The 21,803-nt window shown below is 37.1% G+C and overlaps 2 protein-coding genes across 3 annotated transcripts in view; both read left to right on the top strand.

The window, feature by feature from the left end:
* LOC140339309 (intelectin-1-like) overlaps positions 1-21,803 on the top strand; it is a 35,860-nt gene that overhangs the window by 7,164 nt on the left and 6,893 nt on the right. The gene's annotated exons all lie outside the window — the stretch shown is intronic.
* LOC140339546 (intelectin-1-like) lies at positions 95-21,630 on the top strand. Of its 2 annotated transcripts, XM_072424298.1 has the most exons (9): positions 95-232; positions 5,959-6,248; positions 15,450-15,513; positions 15,833-15,997; positions 18,961-19,208; positions 19,605-19,763; positions 20,250-20,370; positions 20,460-20,563; positions 21,407-21,630. In XM_072424298.1, the coding sequence occupies exons 2-9, from the start codon at positions 6,015-6,017 to the stop codon at positions 21,557-21,559; spliced, it is 1,248 nt and encodes a 415-aa protein (XP_072280399.1). In that variant the 5' UTR covers positions 95-232; positions 5,959-6,014; the 3' UTR covers positions 21,560-21,630. The 2 variants fall into 2 exon arrangements, with proteins under 2 accessions (XP_072280399.1, XP_072280401.1); XM_072424300.1 differs by lacking the exons at positions 95-232; positions 5,959-6,248 and adding an exon at positions 14,866-14,933.

Below are 21,803 nucleotides of genomic sequence, written 5' to 3'. Positions count from 1 at the left end.
ATTTGTGTCAGTTACGGTAAAGTAAGTTAAAAATTAATTTCAGCACTGGAAAACAAATATTTATCACAGCCCCTAAAAACAAAAGTATAAACAACCCAAGCAGATTATTTCAGTGCAGTTAAATAGGATAATAAGAAAAAAGTACACCATAAAAAGTGACATCAAACTAAAATAATCAGCGGTATTCAATCTGGTATTGGAGGAGCATCTGAAGTGTGTCTGGTGAAAGAAGGTAAGAGGAGCTATGTCTGCCCTCACATTATTGGCTGTGTTTGAATGCTTTTTATGAATGAAATATTTATACTGTATATACAATAGCTCAATGTTTTAGTCACTAGTATACTTGTATCGCTTATATTTATTATTGTCATATTTGTTCAGATGAATATGTTGGCAGATACTCTTTTAGTACTTTCCTTGGCACTTGTCTTTCTTGTGCAGAATAAGCAACAATTTTTAAAAGATCTGCAGAACATTTATTTGAGCACCCATGTCAGTTTTTTATTGTGCTAAAAGTACGTTTCCAGCATGTAACACTTTTAACGTGCTTAGGTTTAAGCTACAAATCTTTGAAAAAAAAAAAGAAAAACTTTTCTGCCCTCAAGCTGACTGGCAAGCTTTGTATGCGAGCATTGTTTCTATTTCTTTTTATTCAGGCAGCTTCCTGTTGCCAGTCTTTTCCTTATAAAGGGAAGGTCATGTGATGAGGCCATGTGACCTTCAGACATTCTAACCCACCACCAGGAGTACTGGAGAAGAGGCAGCTCAGGTGCTGTTCGCATGTTTGCCAGCAGGTGGAGTGCCTCTGCAGAACATTCTAGTCCTCTGAGGCAAAGGGGCAGGGACAGGGACTCATATGACCAGGTCCAGAAGTAAGCAGAGACTGGGAACGTTGAGCAGAGCTGGTGCTGGCAATAGGGGAATGCAAGATTTTGACACTAAGGAGGACAAAGATCCCCTGGTCCTGCAGTAATCTGTGACATATATAGTACATAATGCCCAAACAGGAAATGCCTCCAGCTTACCTGCCCGTATAGGTGACTACCTCCACAACTCTGCTCTTCCTGTTTTGAAGAAGCCCGTAATATGAAGGTAACAGGGAGGAAATACTGGCAACAATATCTAATCGTCCCCATCATAAAGCTCCTTGCCCCAACAGCTTCATATACAGCTATTATAAAACATATGCTCCCATTCTGGTTCCACACATGATTAACCTATATAGCTTTCTGGAAGGGTCCTGATTCCAAGTTCGATGTCTCACTTCTATATTTCAGTGTTGCCCAAGCCGGGTAAAGCTCCTCAAAATCTTGCCAGTTACCGCCCAATAGCCCTTCTCATTACTGATATAAAACCCCCTGGGGGTCTTATTTGCCCACTATTAGAGCCAAAGACCAAGTTGGATTTATCTTTGACTATCAGGCAAGCAACAACACTAGATGAACCTTTGATATCATTGATGCTTTTAATAAAATGGTGTTGGCAATTCTTAGACTTGACCCTGAAAAGGCCTTTGACCGCCTTAGCTGGCCATTCATGATGAAGGTATTGCAGTGGGTTGGAATACGGGGGCCCTTCTTGAATGCGATTTGAGCCCTCTAACCCCACAACTGAAGTCAAATTTCCACATGCCAACTCCCCACAGTTTCAGATTAAAAATGCTACCAGAAAGAAATGCCTTCTTTCCCCATTGCTCTTTGCTCTGTTCATAAAGCCTCTTGCAGCTACGATCCGCAGACATTCTGATATTACAGGGGTGCCTATCAAAACCAAACATTTCACAAGTGCATTATATGCGGACAATGTCTTGTTGGCACTCACTAATCCTTTAATAGCATTACCTAATGCGCATAGGGTGTTGGAAGAGTATGGTACCCTTTCAGGGTACAAAATAAATTCAACCAAAACAGAGGATCTACCAGTAAATATGCTCGATACCTTCAGCATCTTAAAGGCTTCTTGCAGTTTAACTGGAAAGCAAATTTGCTTAAATATTTGGGAGTTCATTTAACCCTTACCTACCATACACTATACAAAAGAAATTATGTCCCACTACTGTGATAGGTTTCCTCCCTTTTTAGGAAGAAGAAATCATTACCAATCCATTTTTTTTGGCCACATAGCCCTTGTTAAAATGTGTACCTTATCAAAATTCCCTTATCTATTCTCCACATTATCAGTGACAGTTCCTCTGAAGACACTTAATAGACTGCAGGCCGACAGTACTAGATTTTATATGGGGATACAAAAAACACAGGCTCCCCAAAACAGTAATGTTCTCCTTAAGTACTGCAGGAGGCTTGGGGGTACCGGACTTTATCCTGTCAACACTGCAGTCTTTTATGTTATGGATGGCATCTATCTACCCGAACTCCATGCTCTGGAGCATCTCTTACGGAGTTCCTGAACACTCCCTATTGGCACTGATGCAGTTCACAAAACAGATTTAGTTACACTATAAAAGTAGATTAGGGTGACATCAAAGGCCTCATTGCTTACATCTTTTCTATACACCCTGTATATTCTGGACAGTACCACACGCCACATGGTTTGATGTCTACTCTTCAATTATGATCAGATAGTACACTCCTGTACAAGAAAACACCTGTCTTACCAGGATATCGTCCAGATGTTTGAGGTACCTGGTATCTCATTCTACAGTTCTTACAAATTTGGCCCTTTGCGCAGACTTTAATGATGGATCTGGTGTCCTCCCCCCGAGCTCCTTTAAGAAACGGTGTATAGGTGGACCCTGCCAGAGAGGTTTAATCTCGGGAATTTACCAGGTTCTTCACATGGAGTCAAATACCCCAGGGACAAAACATGGCTACATGCAAAAGTGGGAACAGATCTTGGGAAGAGTACTCCCGGAGGATATTTGGAAAATATTATGGCAACAACCCCAGAAAAGTTCTTTATGTACTATATATAAAGAAAACACATACAAAATACTAATGCACTGGTATTTTACTCATGAGGTATTTCATAGGATTTTTCCTAACACATCAATTATCTTTGTTGGAGGTAGGAACTCTAGATCGAATAGTAAACGACTTACAAGAGGAGCTGTTTGAAAAGCCCATCCCCCCGGACAGACTGACCCACTTATTGTGACTATCCGTCTGTGAGTTATCTAAACCCAAAAAATGTTAAATGGCCAATATATTAACGAAAGCTAGATTCCTTATTTCCAAGTAAGTCTAGTTGGACTAGAGGCCTGCCCCTTCCTCTTTTTTTTCTTTCCCTACTCTCCCCAATCTCTTTTCTTCACTCTTTCTTTTTCTTTTATATTTTTTTCTATTGTTATTTTTTAAATAAATGGTCCATACAGTGGGACTAAAGGGTTGGAATACTTAATCTTTATCGTTAAGTATCAATGGATAGTGTATATCTCCTACAAAGAAGGGAAACTTTCCTTACCTTGATCGTGCTATGTTCAGAATTCAAAGGTATTATGGTTAGTTGTTATCAGTTAGGACAGGGGTGTGCAACCTTTACTATCAAAAGAGCCATTTTGCCTCCTCTTCCACTAAAGAAAAATAGTCTGGAGCCGCAAAACATAACACAGTTTATAAACTTTTAAGTTTTAATATTTTTTTAATTTTACCTGTTACAACAAGTGTGCATGTGTAGGCCTACTTTGAAATAAATTAAACACTGAACTATGCCCCTAGAAGCCTCCAGCTTCTAACGTTATCATCATGTTACATTAGCTGGAGGCTTCTAACGTAACAGGCTAGATTTTTTTGATGGGCAGAGTTCTTTATGTTCTGACGATGCCTTAGCAATGAAATTTTAAGGGGTGTTAGCCACAGGTGTCCCTCATTTGCAGCTTTAATTTTGTTCACCTGTACCCCCCAATCTTGAGAAATTGGGGTTCAGGTGCTAGAAGCCTCCAGCAGTTTGTAACAGGGTAGATTATTTTGATGGGCAGAGTTCTTTATTTTCTGACGATGCCTTAGCGATTCAATTGTAGGTGGTGTTAGCCATAAGTGTCCCCCACTTGCACCTCTAATTTTGGTCACCTGTACCGTCCCCCCTGTTCCAGAGAAATTGGGGTTCAGATGCTAGATGCTTCCAGCAATGTGTAACAGGGTAGATTTTATTGATAGGCGGAGTTTTTATGAATTTTTAGGAGGTGTTAGCCACAGGTGTCCCGTACTTGCACCTCAAATTTTTTTCACCTGTACCCCCGTTTCCAGATAAATTGGGGTTTAGGTGCTAGAAGCCTCCAACAATGTGTAACAGGGTAGGGGTTTTTTGATGGGTGGAGTTTTTAGGAGGTGTTAGCCACAGGTGTCCCCCACTTGCACCTTTAATTTTGTTCACCTGTACCCCCTTCCTGTTCCAGAGAAATTGGGGTTCAGGTGCCTCCAGCAATGTGTAACGGTAGATTTTTTGGATGGGCAGAGTTCTTTATGTTCTGATGATAGCCTAAAGATTAAATTATTATTAGATTTAGGGGGTGTTAGTCACAGGTGTCCCCCACTTGCACCTACATTTTTGGTTTTGTACATCTCCCCGTTCCAGAGGAATTGGGGTTCAAAGGAGGGGGATGTCATTGTACGCACCCATTTGTACACGCCCCGTGGTAGATTTATTTCACTGGTAGATTTTTTTCATTAGAACACTGGATAGGGAATCCCCCTCCTCCGCAGTGTCTTGGGAGGAAGGGGATCCCCCATCAGAGATCTCCCCGCGGCAGCCGAAGGGAGCCACAACAAGGAGGCTGAAGGGCCGCATGCGGCTCCTGGAGCCGCAGGTTGCAGACCCCTGAGTTAGGACATTGTATTGAGATAACTATATACATATAACTACTGTATTGTAAATGTGGTTTTATATAATAATTCTAATTCTCAAAAAAATTCTATGCTGCTATTTTTTGTAACAATTTTACTGTTTCCTTTGATTGTTTTTTTTTTGTTTTATGTTTCCTAATATTGTATTTGTAACTTAATTTCTCTGTAAAAAAATTTTAAAAAATACATTTGTACAAAAAAAGAAGGATGTTTTTCATACGAAAAATTTGGTAAAACATGTCCAAGTTAAATTTTAAGCTCCATTGGCATTTGATTATAATCTGGCTAATTATTTACAATATTGCTTAAACCTCAGTGTCTTCTATAGAAACACATGTTATCATATTAGTAAAAAGTCTGAATATGAACAATGTAATAGCACACTAAGCAGTATATTTATTATTATGCCAAAAAAAGGAAAAGTCTATTCGGTGCACTTATACCATCTTTATTTAAATAGGTCCCCCTTTAAAGTCTTATCATTACATAATGGTCCTTTATTGATTTTTTTTTGTAATCTGATTAAAGACATTCTGATAACCGATGTAAATTTGTAACTGTAGACTCTTGTGCATGTGCAACTCAGATGCCTTTATAAAACAGCAATCCTGTAGAATACAAAGCTGCATAACAAACTTTATTTATTGTCATGTTAAGAGTCTGAATTAAAAAAAAGGTTGATTTTATATAAAAAATATGTTAAAAATTATTCAATGAACCCTAAAAAATATAATAGAGATTCAGTAAGAACACTGTCCCTTTTTTCTGTATTTGGAACAGACTTCTGTTTCTGAAAAGAAGCAGATCATCCTAAACCTGCTGGCATGCTGGAATGATGAAAATGCAAATAACTTCATATCAAACTTTGGGAACCCTACTAGAAGTATTTACAGATACGGGAGCTGTAAGGAAAATAAGAGTTCAGATAACAATGCTAAGGTGAGTTACAGATTTCATGTACATACACATTTGCAATAGGGGACATATGCTTTCCAACACTATACACTGGTTATTGATAATCCAGCAAGTTGATTTTTTTTTTAAGGCAATGCATACATATGGTGTCTTCGAGCAACTTTTATTGCATTTATTCTGAGTTTGGATTATATTTGAAGTACACATTTTAAACAATCAACTGTTTATTACATTGCTATTCTAGATGGAATTTACACTCTGACCACTGGAGATGAAGTGACTTACCAGACCTTCTGTGACATGACAACTAAAGGCGGAGGTTGGACACTGGTGGCAAGTGTACATGAGAACAACATGAATGGGAAATGTACATTAGGAGATCGCTGCCATGATATTACTGCCAAATATCTGAGCCTGTGGCACATTCCTAATAATACACCCTTGTCTCAGTGGAGAAGTTTATCTCTCCTGGGATATCGTACAGACAACAGTTTCTTTAATCAGGAGAGTGGTAACCTCTTTCACCTTTACAAGGTAAGTACTCTGTGGCATATTAGGTGGCTTGTATACCATATGTGGCACAAAAAGTTTGTTATAGTTGTTTGAAAGATCTGAACCCTACATTTTACAATGAAATCAAAACTCAAACTAATTAGCGTATGGACTATAAAATAATGAATTTACCTGCTTAGAGTTACTGCACATTCTTACAAATATATATCCGATTGTATATATCAGTACTAAACTTTCTGTTGCCTTAATAACAAAAAAGCTAATACATATTATTAATATGGTTAACTATAATACGTCTACTGTTTTTTGGTTTTGTCACTTTTTTGTAGTATTTGGCTTTGACTTTACCTTTGGGTTTCATCCTCTTACTAGAGATACCCTTTGGTGTACAATGTTGGTACCTGTTTGCAACAGAATGGACCTGTTATTCCTTTTGTGTATGATTATGGAAGTGTGCAGAAGACAACAGCTTATGTCCAATTCCGAGCTATGAACTATTACCAAGTTATTTGTTCACGTAAGTGTTCAGTGAACAAGATAATTAGTGACAATAGACATGGAACTTCTAATGTAATAAAAGTTGATATATTTTATTAACAACTGATAGGGTCCCCAAATCCAATGCCTTTTGCCTCCTAAGGCTTCTTTGGGAGTATTGGGGAGACCATAAATGTAATACAATAGGAGCATAGCATATACATACATGGCAAAAGAAATTGGTTGCAGTGAACATTAAAGAAAAATAAATCCACTTGCATGCAATTGCTTATGAAAACTGCTCTGCTGGGTCATCAAATAGCAGCAATGGAAATTCATTTGAAATTGCATACAAATAGTGCTCCAGGTAAGCTCAAATGAGCAGCAAAGGGACCTCACAAGTATGCAAACAATAGTGTGCTTGGCTTTTTTTTTAAACAAAACAATAATTTGCATTGCATTATATAAACAATGCAGCAGTGGGCTTTATTGAAAAAAAATATTTTGCATTGCATATAAACCCTGATCTTTTGGGGTTTCAGAGAGCAGCAGTGGAAAATCATTTATAAACACTGCTCCAGATAGACCTAAATGAGCAGTAAAAAGGAACAGAGAGCTTCACCCGTGAGCGATCAAACATTTACATTGCACGAGAACAATGCTCCATTGTGTCTTTATAGAACATCAACTGTTAAAGGAAATCTGTTCTAGCAGGACTAAAGTGAGTAGATTTAAAAAATGTTTTATTAAAAGAAGCATTGCTGAAGTGAACCTTTGTATTTGCATTTAGTATAATGAATATTGATCCATTTTAAATTGGTAAAAATTAAACCATTTTTGTGTTAACCTTTAGGTGCAACAATAACAGAAAACAGATAACAGGAACTAGATAGTTAATAGACCAACATTTAAAACAATCGAAGAGACAAGAGTAGACAGAAAACTTGATGGAGTTCACAAACCCGATGCCAAATTTATATTATACAGTGTGTTAGGGTTGGTTAAACTGTGACAATTGGAGAATTTGCTAAAGTAGCTAACCCAGGGGTATCAAACTGAAATACACATTGGGCCATATTCAAAAACGTCATTCAAAGTCACGGGCCAACCTTGAAATTTATTGAAAAAATCTTATTTGTGGCCCGCCGCTGGAACTCCCTCTTCATTGAAATAGCACCGCTACTACAATTCCCTGCATTACTTGCATCTAAAACAGTCCAATGCGGGGCCGCTCATAGGCAGAAAGCCCAATCGTCTATAGACGCAAGTTATGACAAGAATTGTATTAGTGGCGCTATTTCAATGCAGCGGCGGGTCAGCTGTAGTTTATATTTACGATTCCATCGGGGGCCAAAAAAAGGACATTGCAGGCCAGAGTTGACACCCCTAAGCTAACCCATTAGGAGCCAAATGTAAATAAGGTGCAGAGTCTAAGTATCAGTCTGGTGTTCTCCAGAGCCACTCGTGGTGAGGCTGTTGCACTGCAGTGTAATACCAAGTTGTTCTGACTGATACATGCCCAAACAGGAATATTGATGGAGTCCTGCTAGTCTAAGACAGACAAAATTGGCAACAGTGGGTTAGGCGGATTAGGTGAGTTAAGGACAGGTAAGATGGGAGTCAAAGTCATAGTAAGGGCCCTGGGTCACAGGAGCAAGCAAGGATCACAAGGGAAACGGGTAGCTAAACAAAATCAATCAGTGAAGAAGGGTGCTGCAGCCTTAAATACACGTTTTTGAAAAGTTCAGATAAAGCTAGGGAGGCCAGTTTACCTACAAGTTAGAGCATAAAACTATGGCACAGTTGCTAGGAGCAATGCCTGAGAAGAATGAATAAAACTCTACCCTTATACTTGGATTTTATTACAGTTTAATATTTTGTGCACATAGTTCTGTGAACTTTAGTTTGTTGAAATCAACGCACGCCAAAGGCTTTTAAACCATATTTTAAATGCAAGCTGAGTATAATTTGATATCTGCTGTCTGAATCCTGTCCTCCCTTGAGCTAATCTTTGCACCGTATTCAAATCGTTTTACAAGCAGTGAAAGCTTTAAAACAAGCTCACACCTACCTCTCTGGTTGCATGTAATATTTACATAGTTAGTCAGGTTGAAAAAAGAAATGAGCCCATCAAGTTCAACTACTAAGGAAATATACATATAGACATGGTTGATCCAGAGGGAGGTAAAACAAAAACCCTGGTTCTATTTGCTCCAATAGGGGAAATTTTTTTTTCCTGATTCCTTCGGATATTTCCGACCCCTAATGGTCCTAATGCGGTCCCTAACTCACCAGCTACGGACCGGCACCGGTCCCTGGCTCGGAGGTTGAGGACCACTGCATTAGGTTTTCTGTTGTACTGCTAAATAGTAACTAAGAGAAAGCTGGTTTTGGCAAAGTCTGGGGTGCAGGTTAACCTATTCTTCTATTAACCCTCAATTCCCCAGAGGTGTTGCAGTGTGCGGGAGAACGTGACTGATCAGCTGCTGTACTCACAGTCCTAAAGATGAAGTTACTTGAATCAAAGTTCTAGAAAAGTCAGTTAGTCTTGTTCCTGATATTAGATGGAAACCGGTTTAGTCTTCCAGATCATCATAATTTTTGAGTTGTTTTTATTTTTAAACAATAAACTTCTCAATTTGTGTCTTTTTGTAAAATTAAGTTAAAAGTTATATGTTCTCCAGTATATGATTTCTCCAGGAATTTTGTGAACTGATAACATCCTATGCTGGTTAATATCAGATGTGTTGATTCCAAATATCTATGCATTACAGAACACCACCTTCCCCAACCAGAAGACATGAAAGTGAAGACATTTGATGACAACTTATCTACCTTATTTCAATTGGGAATTGTAAAGAGTAAATCTATGCACACATGACTGATAATATTTCCTCGAGATAAACAGTTGTGCTCATCTCAAGCAAAAATCAGATATGTATATATGCAGTTGTTCCCTGGTGTCATTTTTAAATCCACCACAGCAGTAGCAACAATCATCCAACGTCTGCTTAACACAAGACTGTAATCCTTATATTTAAAAAACTGATTGCAACTATAGAAGCTTACATGCATGTGGCTGTGTGTTTGCCAGCCCTTGGCATTACTCCTATCTCAAGGCATTGTGCAGTAAAACAAACTTGTGATTATAGACAATAAACCATTTCTGGGAATGGTGGAATCAATAGCCAGCAGTGGATGAATGACAGCTCCTGACAACCCAGGAGAACCTGATAATCCACTCATGTTACAGACTTTACCATAGTAGGATATATTGTATGGGCAGGGCAGTTATATTCAATCATTTGACAGTCACACAATAAAGGTTTGTCAGTTTTTAAAACTCAACTGCAAACTGAACATGAATATGTTCCTTTAGGAAATAAACAAAACTGACCTTTCTGTAAATCAATGTATATGCTGCAAAACTTGCCTAGAAATTATGATTTGCAGCAGTTGAGATGCATAGACCAATGTGCAGCCTCAGTTAGTCATGTGCAAGGCCCTCCATAACTGTAATTGAAATTCAGTGTGTGATCAACAAAGGTGAGCATGGGGCAGCTGGAATTTTGATAAAAACTGAATTCCTCAGAAACCTTAAGTAAATTCTACATGTTATATTCCCATCAGAATCTGGGCTGTGTGGGAGATGTTGCAGGGATACTGGGACCATACTACACGTATTTTGGTCTTGCCTGGTAATTAAAGAATTCTGGGCAAGAGATAGAGAGGTATGTCGTAAAATGTCCATTGGGGAGATTCCTGAAGACCCGGCCTTCTTCCTCCTCCACCTGAATGCCTGGCCTCAAAAAATATATAATAACTCAGTGCCTAAATGCAGTGTTCCGGAGTTGTGGAAGGCCGAACCACCTACTGTTAAAATTTCGTTTCAGGTGAACAAAATCATGCTCATGGAGGATCGCACCTCAGGTATCCATGACAAAACTGAGAAATTTCTGTCCACTTGGGCCCCTTGGATAACTTTTCACAAATCCAATAAATACAAGACTCTGATGGGCCATTAAAATGTTTTGTACTGTATGGCAGATACAATGGTGGATACAGGTTTGTTGTATCAGTGGTTCTGGTAGTTCCCCCTCTGCAATACAGGACTATACGACCTGATGTTTTCTTACTTATTTCAACACTGTATGTTATGTATATTTTATACCTTCTGGAACGAATTACAACTGCCGAAGTTGGGCCTTTTTTAACAGATTTATCGTCATTTGGGATTTCTAGGACTACATTTGAGACACTCTTCTTCCCATTTTGTTATTCCCCCTCCCTCTTTTCCCTTTGATTTTCTCTCCCCTTTTGTGAAATACTGTAATGTTAAAAACTTGTTAATAAAAATAAAATCTTTAAAAAAAAAAAAAGAAAACTTATTAAATTCAATAGCAATATGTTTTTCTTATGAACAAAAGATGATGATTTTTAGCTATACGTTAGTGCAATTAAGGGTTAGCACTAGTGTTGGTCGAATAGCTCACTATTCATTCGGCAGCTATTTGCTCAAATGTAGCAAAATTATTCGGGTGGTCGAATTTCAAGGTCGAACACCATTAAAGTCAATGGGAGGGAAAATTCAGGTTTTTTTTCAGCACTGTGTAGAGCTTCTACAGCCTCCAAACAGATGTAAAAAGATACATTATAAAAGGATACATAAAAAGATACATTATAAAAGGATACATAAAAAGATACATTGTAAAAGGATACATAAAAAGATACATTGTAAAAAGATACATAACACTATTACATACCCCTGTACTTCATGTGAAGATTAAAGAGCGTCGTCAAATCTATTTCAGGCTAAAGCTAGGTGCACACTTCCAATAATTATTGTTAGAAAATGAACGATTACGACCGATCAACGATTATGCACGATTATACTTGAACAATCATATTGTGCACAATTCTGTACATGCTGTAACAATATGATCTAGAGATGAATGGGGAGACTTGTGCCCATTCATCCCTAGTGCTCTGTGATTGGCTGAGAAATAGGAAATCCTGATGACAGCTCAAGCATCATCAGGATTTCCCTTTCCTCAGCCAATCAGGGAGCAGAGCAATCAGCAGACCTTTACACCTTTACTTATGCTGACAGCTCTGCTCCCTTGATCGCTCCACGATCAGTGGAGCAGAGCTGTCAGCATAGTAAAGCTTGGCTGATTGCTCTGCTCTCTGAGTTGCTGAGGAAAGGGAAATCCTGATGATGCTTGAGCTGTCATCAGGATTTCCTATTTCTCAGCCAATCACAGAGTAGTAGAGGTATGAATGGAGATAGTATCCCCATTCACCCTCTATTGCCCTCGTATTGCCTGCGGTTACAGCTAATTGAAGGCACCTGCTTTCAATTAGCTGTGACCGCAAAGTTCCCCAGGGTCCAGGAATCCCACAATGACATTATGATTCATAATGTCATTGTCAGATAACCTGTAAAAAATAAAAAAGAACAAGTTTAAATAAAAAACACATACGAAATAAATAATTTAAGAAAAAATTTTTTTTTTTTTCTCCCGAATTTTGGCTGTCAAATCCTGTGATTTTCGGGTCGGGTCTACCCGAATTCGAACATCAACACTAGTTAGCACTAAGTAAATTGGAACAATTGTGTGCAGCCATGTTAGTACGTTTTCTTTAGAATTTAGCCACATACTGAGCAGAAAGAACTGTCCCCTGGTAGCATGCTTCAAAAAAGGACCCTGTTCTCTGTGTGGATGTAGTCTCTCTAGAAGGGTCTGAATTACCCCCTACTAATTTAATTGATTTAGCAGCGACCATCAGCATTTGCTGATCACACATCTGTAGGTCTGACACAGAGAACAAAGGTCCTAGATCACATGTGATGCACCTGAAATGTATTTAGCCTATTAGGATGAAGGTTTATATGAGCTTTAGGATTGTGAACATGACTAGTTTCATAAGAACAGCTATTTTGTTTGCATTTATGCTTGGCCAATATGTCCCTTACTGCAGTGATAGTTGAATAAATATTCTGGTGTTGGTAGTGATGTTTCCTGCAGCAGCTATTGTGCTATTACTATGTGATCATTCTACATCTGTTCCAAGAATGACATGTGTAGTCCTAGGAACTTAATTGTACTTGTGTTTGTATAGCTGAGTAATAAAATAATACAGTGTGTCCCTATTTGCATAATAATATTTTAGCCATTTTCCTTATTTCCTATTAACAAAACAGGGAAAATGCTAGATCTTCAAGGGGGTAGTTCCCCTGTACAGAACTGGCTTGGGGCCCCAATCAGATTGCTCTTGCAGCCCTTTACTAGTAGTATGTGTTCTTGGATAGAGTTTCTCTATCCAAGAACCCAGGGCACTAGATGTGATGAATGGGGAAACTTGTCCCTAATCAACCTCTAGTGCCCGGGGATTGCCTGCAGTCACAGCTGTAACTGCAAAGTTCCTATAGTCACGTGACTATGGGAACTGAACTGCAGATGAACTGCAGTTCCACTATGATTCCCGGGGGTCACACACTCTCCTCAATGATTGCAGCCTTGGCCGGATTCCTGCCTTCATAATAATGAGCAATAGGGGGCGCGAATCTTCCAATTAAGGCGATTAGATTTCAGCTGCGCGATTAAGGAGGATCTGTTAAGCTCAATGGTGCGATCATAATTGAACTCAATGGAGGCTTTTTCAAGCGTTTTTAAGCTTTTATAAACATTTTAGCAGGACTTTGGAATCTGGAAGCCCCCTTTAATAAGGAGACTCCCAGATAAAGTTCCCACGGTCCAGGAATCCCACAATGACATTCTGATTCATAATGTCATTGTCGGATAACCTGTAAAAAATAAAAAAAGAACAAGTTTAAAATAAAAAACACATACAAAAAAAAATTTAGAAAAAAAAAATTTTGTTTTTTCATCCCGAATTTTTGCGGTCGAATGCAGCAAAATTCGGGTCGGGTCTACCCAAATTCGAACAGCCATATTCGGGTCAAATATAGGGACAACCCGAATTCGAACATCAACACTAATCATGTCATTGTAGGATAACCTGTAAAAAAAATTGTTAAATAAACACAAACACTCAATAAATTAATTTAACATTAACTTTTTTTTAACACATTTTTTAATTTTTTTTTATCTGAATTTTTGCTGTCTAACCTCATTTTTTTTGGTTGGGTCTATCTGAATTCAAACAGCCATATTAGGGTCGATTATAAGGACAACCTGAATTCGAACACCAACACTATTAGAGAAGCTAATCTATATTGTGCTCTATATTGAATGAATGTTCACAACTTTAAATAAAAGTCATAACTCTACATGTAGTTGGTACACATGGTTGAGAAATCCAAGATGCAAACTCTCTGGCTTATGAAACGTTGTATAGAATGAGTATTTTAAACTTTTAAGTAAATTAAAAACTTCAATTTTTTATCTTTTTTTTAGTTTAAAATTATGTTAAAAAAATGATGAGGCGAATAATGGCTTCTCTTCTCCTTCTTTCTGAAATGCTCATGTTACACTAGGGAATGGTCAAGCTAAGCGTCTCCCACAATTTAAAGAGGTCACAAGACAAGAAAATGGCACAGACAGATGAGCCCCTGAACAGGTGGTGGTGGCAGAAGGGGTTCTGAGCACTAATGATACCCCCCAGTACAGACCACTGCAAAAAATACATGAATACATTTATAGCTTCTTACAATAATACTGTTTTTGCGTTGGAGACTTACATTAGTTTTTTTTTTTTTTTTTTGTCAGGGATGCTGATTAGGTCCCCCTATGTAAGGCAGAGGCTTAAGGTAGAGAGGTAATACAGGAAGCTAATTTCTAAACATGGAAGATATATCCTATTTATATCATAATTACATACATTTATATTTATATCATAATTACATACATCAGGTGGTGCCAATCTTTCTCCATCATACTACAATCTTTTTTATATTGGCCACCACCTTTTCTAAAGAGTTTTAGTTGGAGCCAAGTCAACAGATGAAAAAGCCTTAAGTACACAATCTTGTTTAATATGTCAATTAATTATGTTTGAAAATTCTTTATCGCAGCCTTGAAAATAAAATGTTTATCACAGCCCCAGAAAAAAAAGCTGTTCAAACAGATTATTTCAGTCTGTAGGAGGAGGTAGTTCAATAGCCTAAGAAGAAAAAATAGTATAAAAGGCGACATCGGACTGGAACGGTCAGAGATCTCCAGTCCGGTATTGGACGAGCCTGTAAAGTGTGTCTGGTAAAAGGAGGTAGGAGGATCCCTCAGGTAGTAGTTTCAGCAACTATGATGGATTGCTTTAAGAAAAAGCTGGATGTTTTTCTAGAAACACAGAATATAACTTGGAATTAAGGCTTTAAAGTAGATACCAGTGACTATTGATCCAGGGAACATCCGATTGCCTCATGGAATCGGGAAGGAATTTTTTTCCCCTGTTGAAGCAAATTGTACCAGGGATTTTTTGTCTTCCTCTGGACCAACTATGTCCAGAGGAACATGTATATAGGGTTTTATATCTGGAATATGTTTATTTGTTTATTTGCCTAGTGGTTGAACTTGATGGACTTATGTCTTTTGACATTCATTATCATCTGGAGCAAGCTGTGCTTTGATATGCAAAAAGAAAAAACTGCAGTTTGTCGTCCGTATGTCGCATGTCCCTAATCTAGGAGCTACCTGTATATTGGTGGTAATTCAGTATGTAACCTATAAATATGTTAGTATAGTTGCATAGCAGACATTTGTAATAATTGTTTTATTTGTCCAGATGAAGATGTTGGTCCATGCTCTTCTAGTTCTTATGTTGGCATTTGCTTCAGCTAAGAAATGTGGTAAGTACATTTCTTGTGTAGAAAATTCAATCACTTACAACAGCGGTGTTAAACAAAATGTATTCTGGCACCTATATGTCCATCTGTTATTGTGCTAAACATACAACTTTTAGAGTCTAAGATTCTCTATGACTTTAGAATTAGGGTTCAGAGTTTTGAAAAAAAAAATCTAAAGACCCAAGAAAATTTTCTGACCTCAGCCCATTACAAATATACAATTTTGTATGTAGATAATGTAGATGTATGTAGAAAAATAATTAAATAGCCCTTAATAAATATCATAGAAATTACGTGAGTGTCCCTTTTTATTTTTTTTTAGAACAGGCTTCTCTTTCTGAAAAGAAGCAGACCATTCTGAACCTGTTGGCGTGCTGGGATGATGATACTGCAAATAATATCATACCAGATTCTGGGTACCCTACTGGAAGTAACTATAGCTATAGAAGCTGTAAGGAAATTAAAAGATTAGACAGATCTGCTAAAGGTGAGATACATATTTATGTGTTATGGTAGAAACACATTTGTAACAGGGAAAAATACACTCTCCAACACCATAAACTGCCATAGATGATCCACCAAAATGAAAATGGGGGAACAAGGAAAAGACAGTTATATATATATATTAAAATATATATTATATATTGCATTCTATTTGATTTATTATAACAAATGCAGTTGGCCATTCAAGTAGAGAGAAGAAAAAAAAGAGGTTTAGGGCTCACAAATAATTTTGAGGAGAAATTGGTGTAATTAAACACAATTAGTGAAGCAAACAAGTACAAACAAATCAAAACTCCATACCTGTTTACCAATGCACAGTGTATAGGTATCTTATACATACATATATTCTAGCAATACAATAGATTTAGGTGAAAAACGATGAAGGAGACCATGCTTAAGATGTATTGAATCTAACATGTTTCGCCACGAATGGGCTTCCTCAGGGATATGATAATAAGCAAGCTTAACGGTCTGTATGTGTACGTAGGAATTAAACAATGAAAGGAAAAAGGGAATATATATTTTTTACACAGCAAAATCAATAGTATATAGGTATGTCAAAAAATAATTCAATATAATGTCATTGGAACAGCCTATAACATTTCTTATCAGATGAAATTTAAGGTAATTGTATCGGATTGAACATGTGTCATTGAAGTAGTAAATAGAGTATAGACTAAATTTCTCAATAGTCATGGGTGATAAATATATACAAATTATATAAATATATTGGAAATTCAGTAATATATTATGCAGACAGGAAAATATAGGATATAATCGAATTTTTACTTACGTAGCTATTATGAAAAAGGTTGTAAAAGTGCAGTGATGGAAATTAGTAATATATAAACAAAGATTTGATTAGGGTAGAGGCTGTATCTAGGTAGAAATTAGTATATTAGTGATAAAAATAGCACTACAGAAAGGTTGAGTAGGATAGTCATTAAGGGTACATACCCTAGGTAAGGCACACTTCGAATACTCTAATCAATCTTAGGTCTTGATGTGTAGGGATATAGGTGACCCCAAAAGATAGATGGTTTCATCCAAAGTGCTTTAGAACAAGTCAAGAACAAGTACAGGCTATTAGCCTTCCAGTTCCTAAAACAGTTTAATAGATGTAATAAATGAAGTTGATCTAAATGAAGGGTGTGGGGTAAATGACACAATTTAAATCTTGATGACTAAAGGTAGGGGGTAACAATTGATTGATTTCCATATACCAGAAGAGGATCAGAGACCCAAAGAGTATTTGTTATAATCAGTAAGTTACAGAATTACCTGATATCAAAAGTTGTAGATAATTACACAGATGTTGAAAGTTCCAAAATAGTAGGATACTGTGGGTGTAAGTATTAGTAATAATGTAAGCATAAGTACTGAGAATTGGGATCATTTTTTGCCTAAATCTATTGTATTGCTAGAATATACATATGTATAAGTTACCCATACACTGTGCATTGTTAAACAGGTATGGGGTTTTGATTTGTTTGTACTTGTTTGCTTCACTAATTCTGTTTAAATACACCGAATTTTCCTCAAAATCATTTGTGAGCCCAAACCTCTTTCTTTTCTTCTCTCTACTTGAATGTCCAATTTAGACTAGGGGAAGAAGTGGCTTAACTTCCCCTGCAAAACTTCCCCTTTTCAATTTTCTATACAAATGCAGTGCATATGTAAGGTATTTTGTAGCACCGAGGTTCCCAACCTCAGGTCCGAGGGCAGCTAGTGGACCGCGGCTCTGGCCGGTGCACCCACTAGTGGGGTCAGGAGAAGGACCCTGAGCGCACAGGCCAAATTCACGGTTCACGTCTCCTGGAGACATGGCAGGCTCAGGGAGGTGGGCAGGTTGTGTCTCTGGAGTGGGCGAGTTCTGGCATTATTACTTCACTCTGAGGGGATAGGAAAGAAAGAGAGAAGGCAGGCGTTTTTATTGGAACAAAGAAGATAATGATATTTAACATCATTTACAATTTTTATTAGTGCACAACAAAACCTATAAAATTGTTTATGCAGATAAAAACAATGTTTGTAAAGTAGCAAAAGTGTCATTTATCCACACCGTACTACTGACTAAAAAGTCACAGACTTGCGTATAAGTAATAAGTCAAGAAGCAGGGTCTCCTCTCGACGCATTTCGCCCATGTGGGCTTCCTCAGGGGATAATGGAGACCTATAGTACAGTGTTAAAATTATGCCAATTCAATCATAGAATTATGTCAGTGATTGGTAAAAGGGGATATGCCACACACAAATTCGCTGGAGTGCTTTGGGTCTTCAACTTGATGTATATAAATCTAGAGACTCACTGATTTCTATTTATTAATATGATAGATAATTTACTTGTAGATGTGATTAAATAAGGTTCATTAATTACAGTTCGTATTTTCTTGAACCTGTGTGGATAAGAGCGGACCCATGGTAGCTGTCCAAACGTCCTCTGTTTGGACGGCTACCATGGGTCCGCTCTTATCTACACACTCCACTCTGTTAGGTTCAAGAAAATACGAACTGTATTTCATATTTATCACTGTACACTAATAAAAATTGTAATTGATTTTTTATCATTATTTTCTTTGTGCCGATAAAAAAGCTTACCTTCTCTCTTTCTTTTCCGTTCATTAAGTTTAGTCCAAGTTGTGGACGTTATAGGCTTTGGCACCTATCAAATTGATTTGGACAATATTGTGGTGCTAAGATATGCACAGCTAGTCGCACTCAATGCACCAATGTTTTGTTCACTCTGGGGCAAACTATCTTCCCCTTTGAGTGACACACGGCTCCCCCCGAATGCGCTGCCCTGAGTCCATGCATTTAGTGGTCCGCCACGTGCAAAAGATTGGGGACCACTGTTGTAGTATATTTTAATTGGTTTTATTCTGCGTGTGGATTATAGTTTTAATAAAAATGATAAATATTGAATTACTTATTACACTGCTACTGTAGATGGAATTTACACTCTGACCACCGAAGATGGAGTGACCTACCAGACATTCTGTGATATGACAACCAATGGTGGGGGTTGGACACTGGTAGCAAGTGTACATGAGAACAACATGAATGGGAAATGTACATTAGGAGATCGCTGGTCCAGCCAGCAGGGAAACAACCCAAACAATCCAGCAGGAGAGGGAAACTGGGCAAATTATGCCACATTTGGATTACCAGATGGTGCGACTAGTGATGACTACAAGGTAATATATTATTTTTATATAGAACATAGAACTATTTTATTTAGCTAACACCGTATTAAATATCTAAAAGGCTTTTTAAAAACAACATTTCTTGCTTTTATGTTGTTAGGGAGGCATTACGTATTGTGCTTGCAATGGCTTCTATCTTTTTTCTTGGGAATTATAGGAAACTTACCTATTTATATGAAGACTGACAGCCGATACATACAAAATATTACATAATCGTCACTTTTTGTTTAGATTTGTTCTTTACTTACTAGAAAGATGTAAATCCATCTTTAGGGGGGAATTCTAACATATATTCTTTTTCAATACATGATAGAATGTATTTAGAATGATAGAAATGTATGTAGAATGATAGAAATGAATCTGTCTTTAAAAAATTTTGTTCTATAGAATCCAGGATATTATGATATTACTGCCAAAGATCTGGGCCTGTGGCATGTTCCCAATAATACACCCTTGTCTCGGTGGAGGAGTTCATCTCTTTTGAGATATCGTACAAACAACAGTTTCTTTAATCAGGAAGGTGGTAACCTCTTCCACCTTTACAAGGTGAGTACTCATGTGGCATGTTAGCGGTGGTTGTACTTTATGTAGCACAAGAAGGTTTTCTTATTTGTCATAGTTGCTTGAAAAATATGAACCTACTCACTAGCCATAATGAATTTTTTTTCTAAGTGTTACAACACATTGTTATTTTTATAAATATATATGATATTTTGTAGTCTGATTTGTGAAACATAAATCCTGGTTGGCTACTAATTAAACATGGCTAATGATTTTTATATATCTTGTTATCTACATAATATTTCTATGGTATATTGGTTTTATTACTTGCTTGTAGTTACTTTGTTTTGACTTTTTCTTGAATAAGCAAATCACAAGTGCAAATACTATATATAATGATATTCATCAATGGGACATTTAGAATAACTTTTTTCTCAACTGTGTTGTCACCTTGCTTAATGACCCAAGGACAAGGTGGTGTTATTAATACAAGTGTCTTAAGTAGTTATGATTTCTACAATTTTTTTTTAGAAATACCCTTTGGTGTATAATATTGGATCCTGTTTGGCACACAATGGACCTGCTGTTCCTGTTGTGTATGATTTTGGAAGTGTGGAGAAGACAACAGCTTACTACTCACCAAATGGAGCTAGTAAGATCAGAAAAAATAATAAATCATCATAATATGAGTCCTTTGAAATGATAACTAAAAAAATGAATGCACCATTCTTTATTTTACAGAAGAGTTCACAGCTGGCTATGTCCATTTCCGAGCTATAAACAGGGAAAAAGCTCCCCTGGCTCTGTGTCCTGGTATAAAAGTGACTGGCTGCAACACAGAACATGTAAGCAATTATACTCTATTAGCATTGGTAAAGTTGCTTGCAGGTTTTTTTACTTTTCTTTTATGATGGTTGTTTTGCTACGTGAAGGCTTAGAAGCCATTGTTGTACATCATACCTTGCTTAGAACAAATAAGTATAAAACAGTTGTATACATATTTTGTTTTGGATTACCATTACCTGACAATTCTGTATATATGGGTGGAAAGTGGCCAGCCAGTGGCCCAAATAAAGATTTAGGTAATATTTTAACATTCTTTTTCTGATGAATAATATTTAAAATACTTTGTAAACATCTTATATTAGTTAAAACCTTATATGTATTTACAGCAGATCAGTCCAAAACCCTTAATAGGATTTGGTTAAACAGAGGTAGTATAACTTACAAAGTGCAAAAGGTCTATTACAGTTAAAATCTGCAATTCTTTGCATGGGTAATCATTCAATATCTGCTCAGACTTTAACAAAAAAAAACAGACCATCAGCATATAATGCATATAATGTACAAAGTACTGCATGTGCCATTTGTCACATACTATAAAGGAATACTTTGTCAAAGGGCCTGAAGCATGCGATGTAGCATTGGTACCTCTTCTTTGTTGCAGGTTTTGTAATTCCCTTAACGAATGTCATCTCTGACCTTTTTAAAAAATGGCAAGTTTTAAAACTGATTTGTAGCAAATTATATTTTAAAAAAGGTAAATGCGTGAGTAATATTTTATTTCATTTTTTAGCAAAAGCTTCTACAGTAAAATATTTTTGAAGGATTTTTTTAATGCTTGTTTTACATTGTAAAAGCTTTACTGAAATTAGTTATTTTTTCTGATTTTTTTAATTCTTTTTCAGCACTGCATTGGAGGAGGTGGATACATACCAGAGGCATCTCCCACCCAGTGTGGAGACTTTGCAGCCTTTGATGGTAATGGCTATGGAACACACAGTGGATGGAGTTGCAGCAAGGAAATTACTGAGGCAGCTGTCCTTCTCTTCTACAAATAATCTGTATGCAGTTGTCCTTATTTTTCCTTCAACAGTTTTGTTTACTACAAAAAAATAAAAATAATTTGGATTTAAAACTCATTTTACTCATTATTTTTATACAGCCGGGGTCGGCAAACTTTTTAGACTACTAGGCCATTTCAGGAGGTCAAGAAGGCACACTAGGCTGGAAGAAACATGGTGTCCAAGGAAAGGATTTTTATTTAAATACAGTACGATCAATGGGAATCATGATGTTGCATGT

Source organism: Pyxicephalus adspersus, chromosome 10 (assembly GCF_032062135.1).
Source record: "Pyxicephalus adspersus chromosome 10, UCB_Pads_2.0, whole genome shotgun sequence".
NCBI lineage: Eukaryota > Metazoa > Chordata > Amphibia > Anura > Pyxicephalidae > Pyxicephalus > Pyxicephalus adspersus.
Note: the sequence above shows the minus strand (reverse complement) of the source record. Positions and strands in the feature narration are given on the sequence as shown.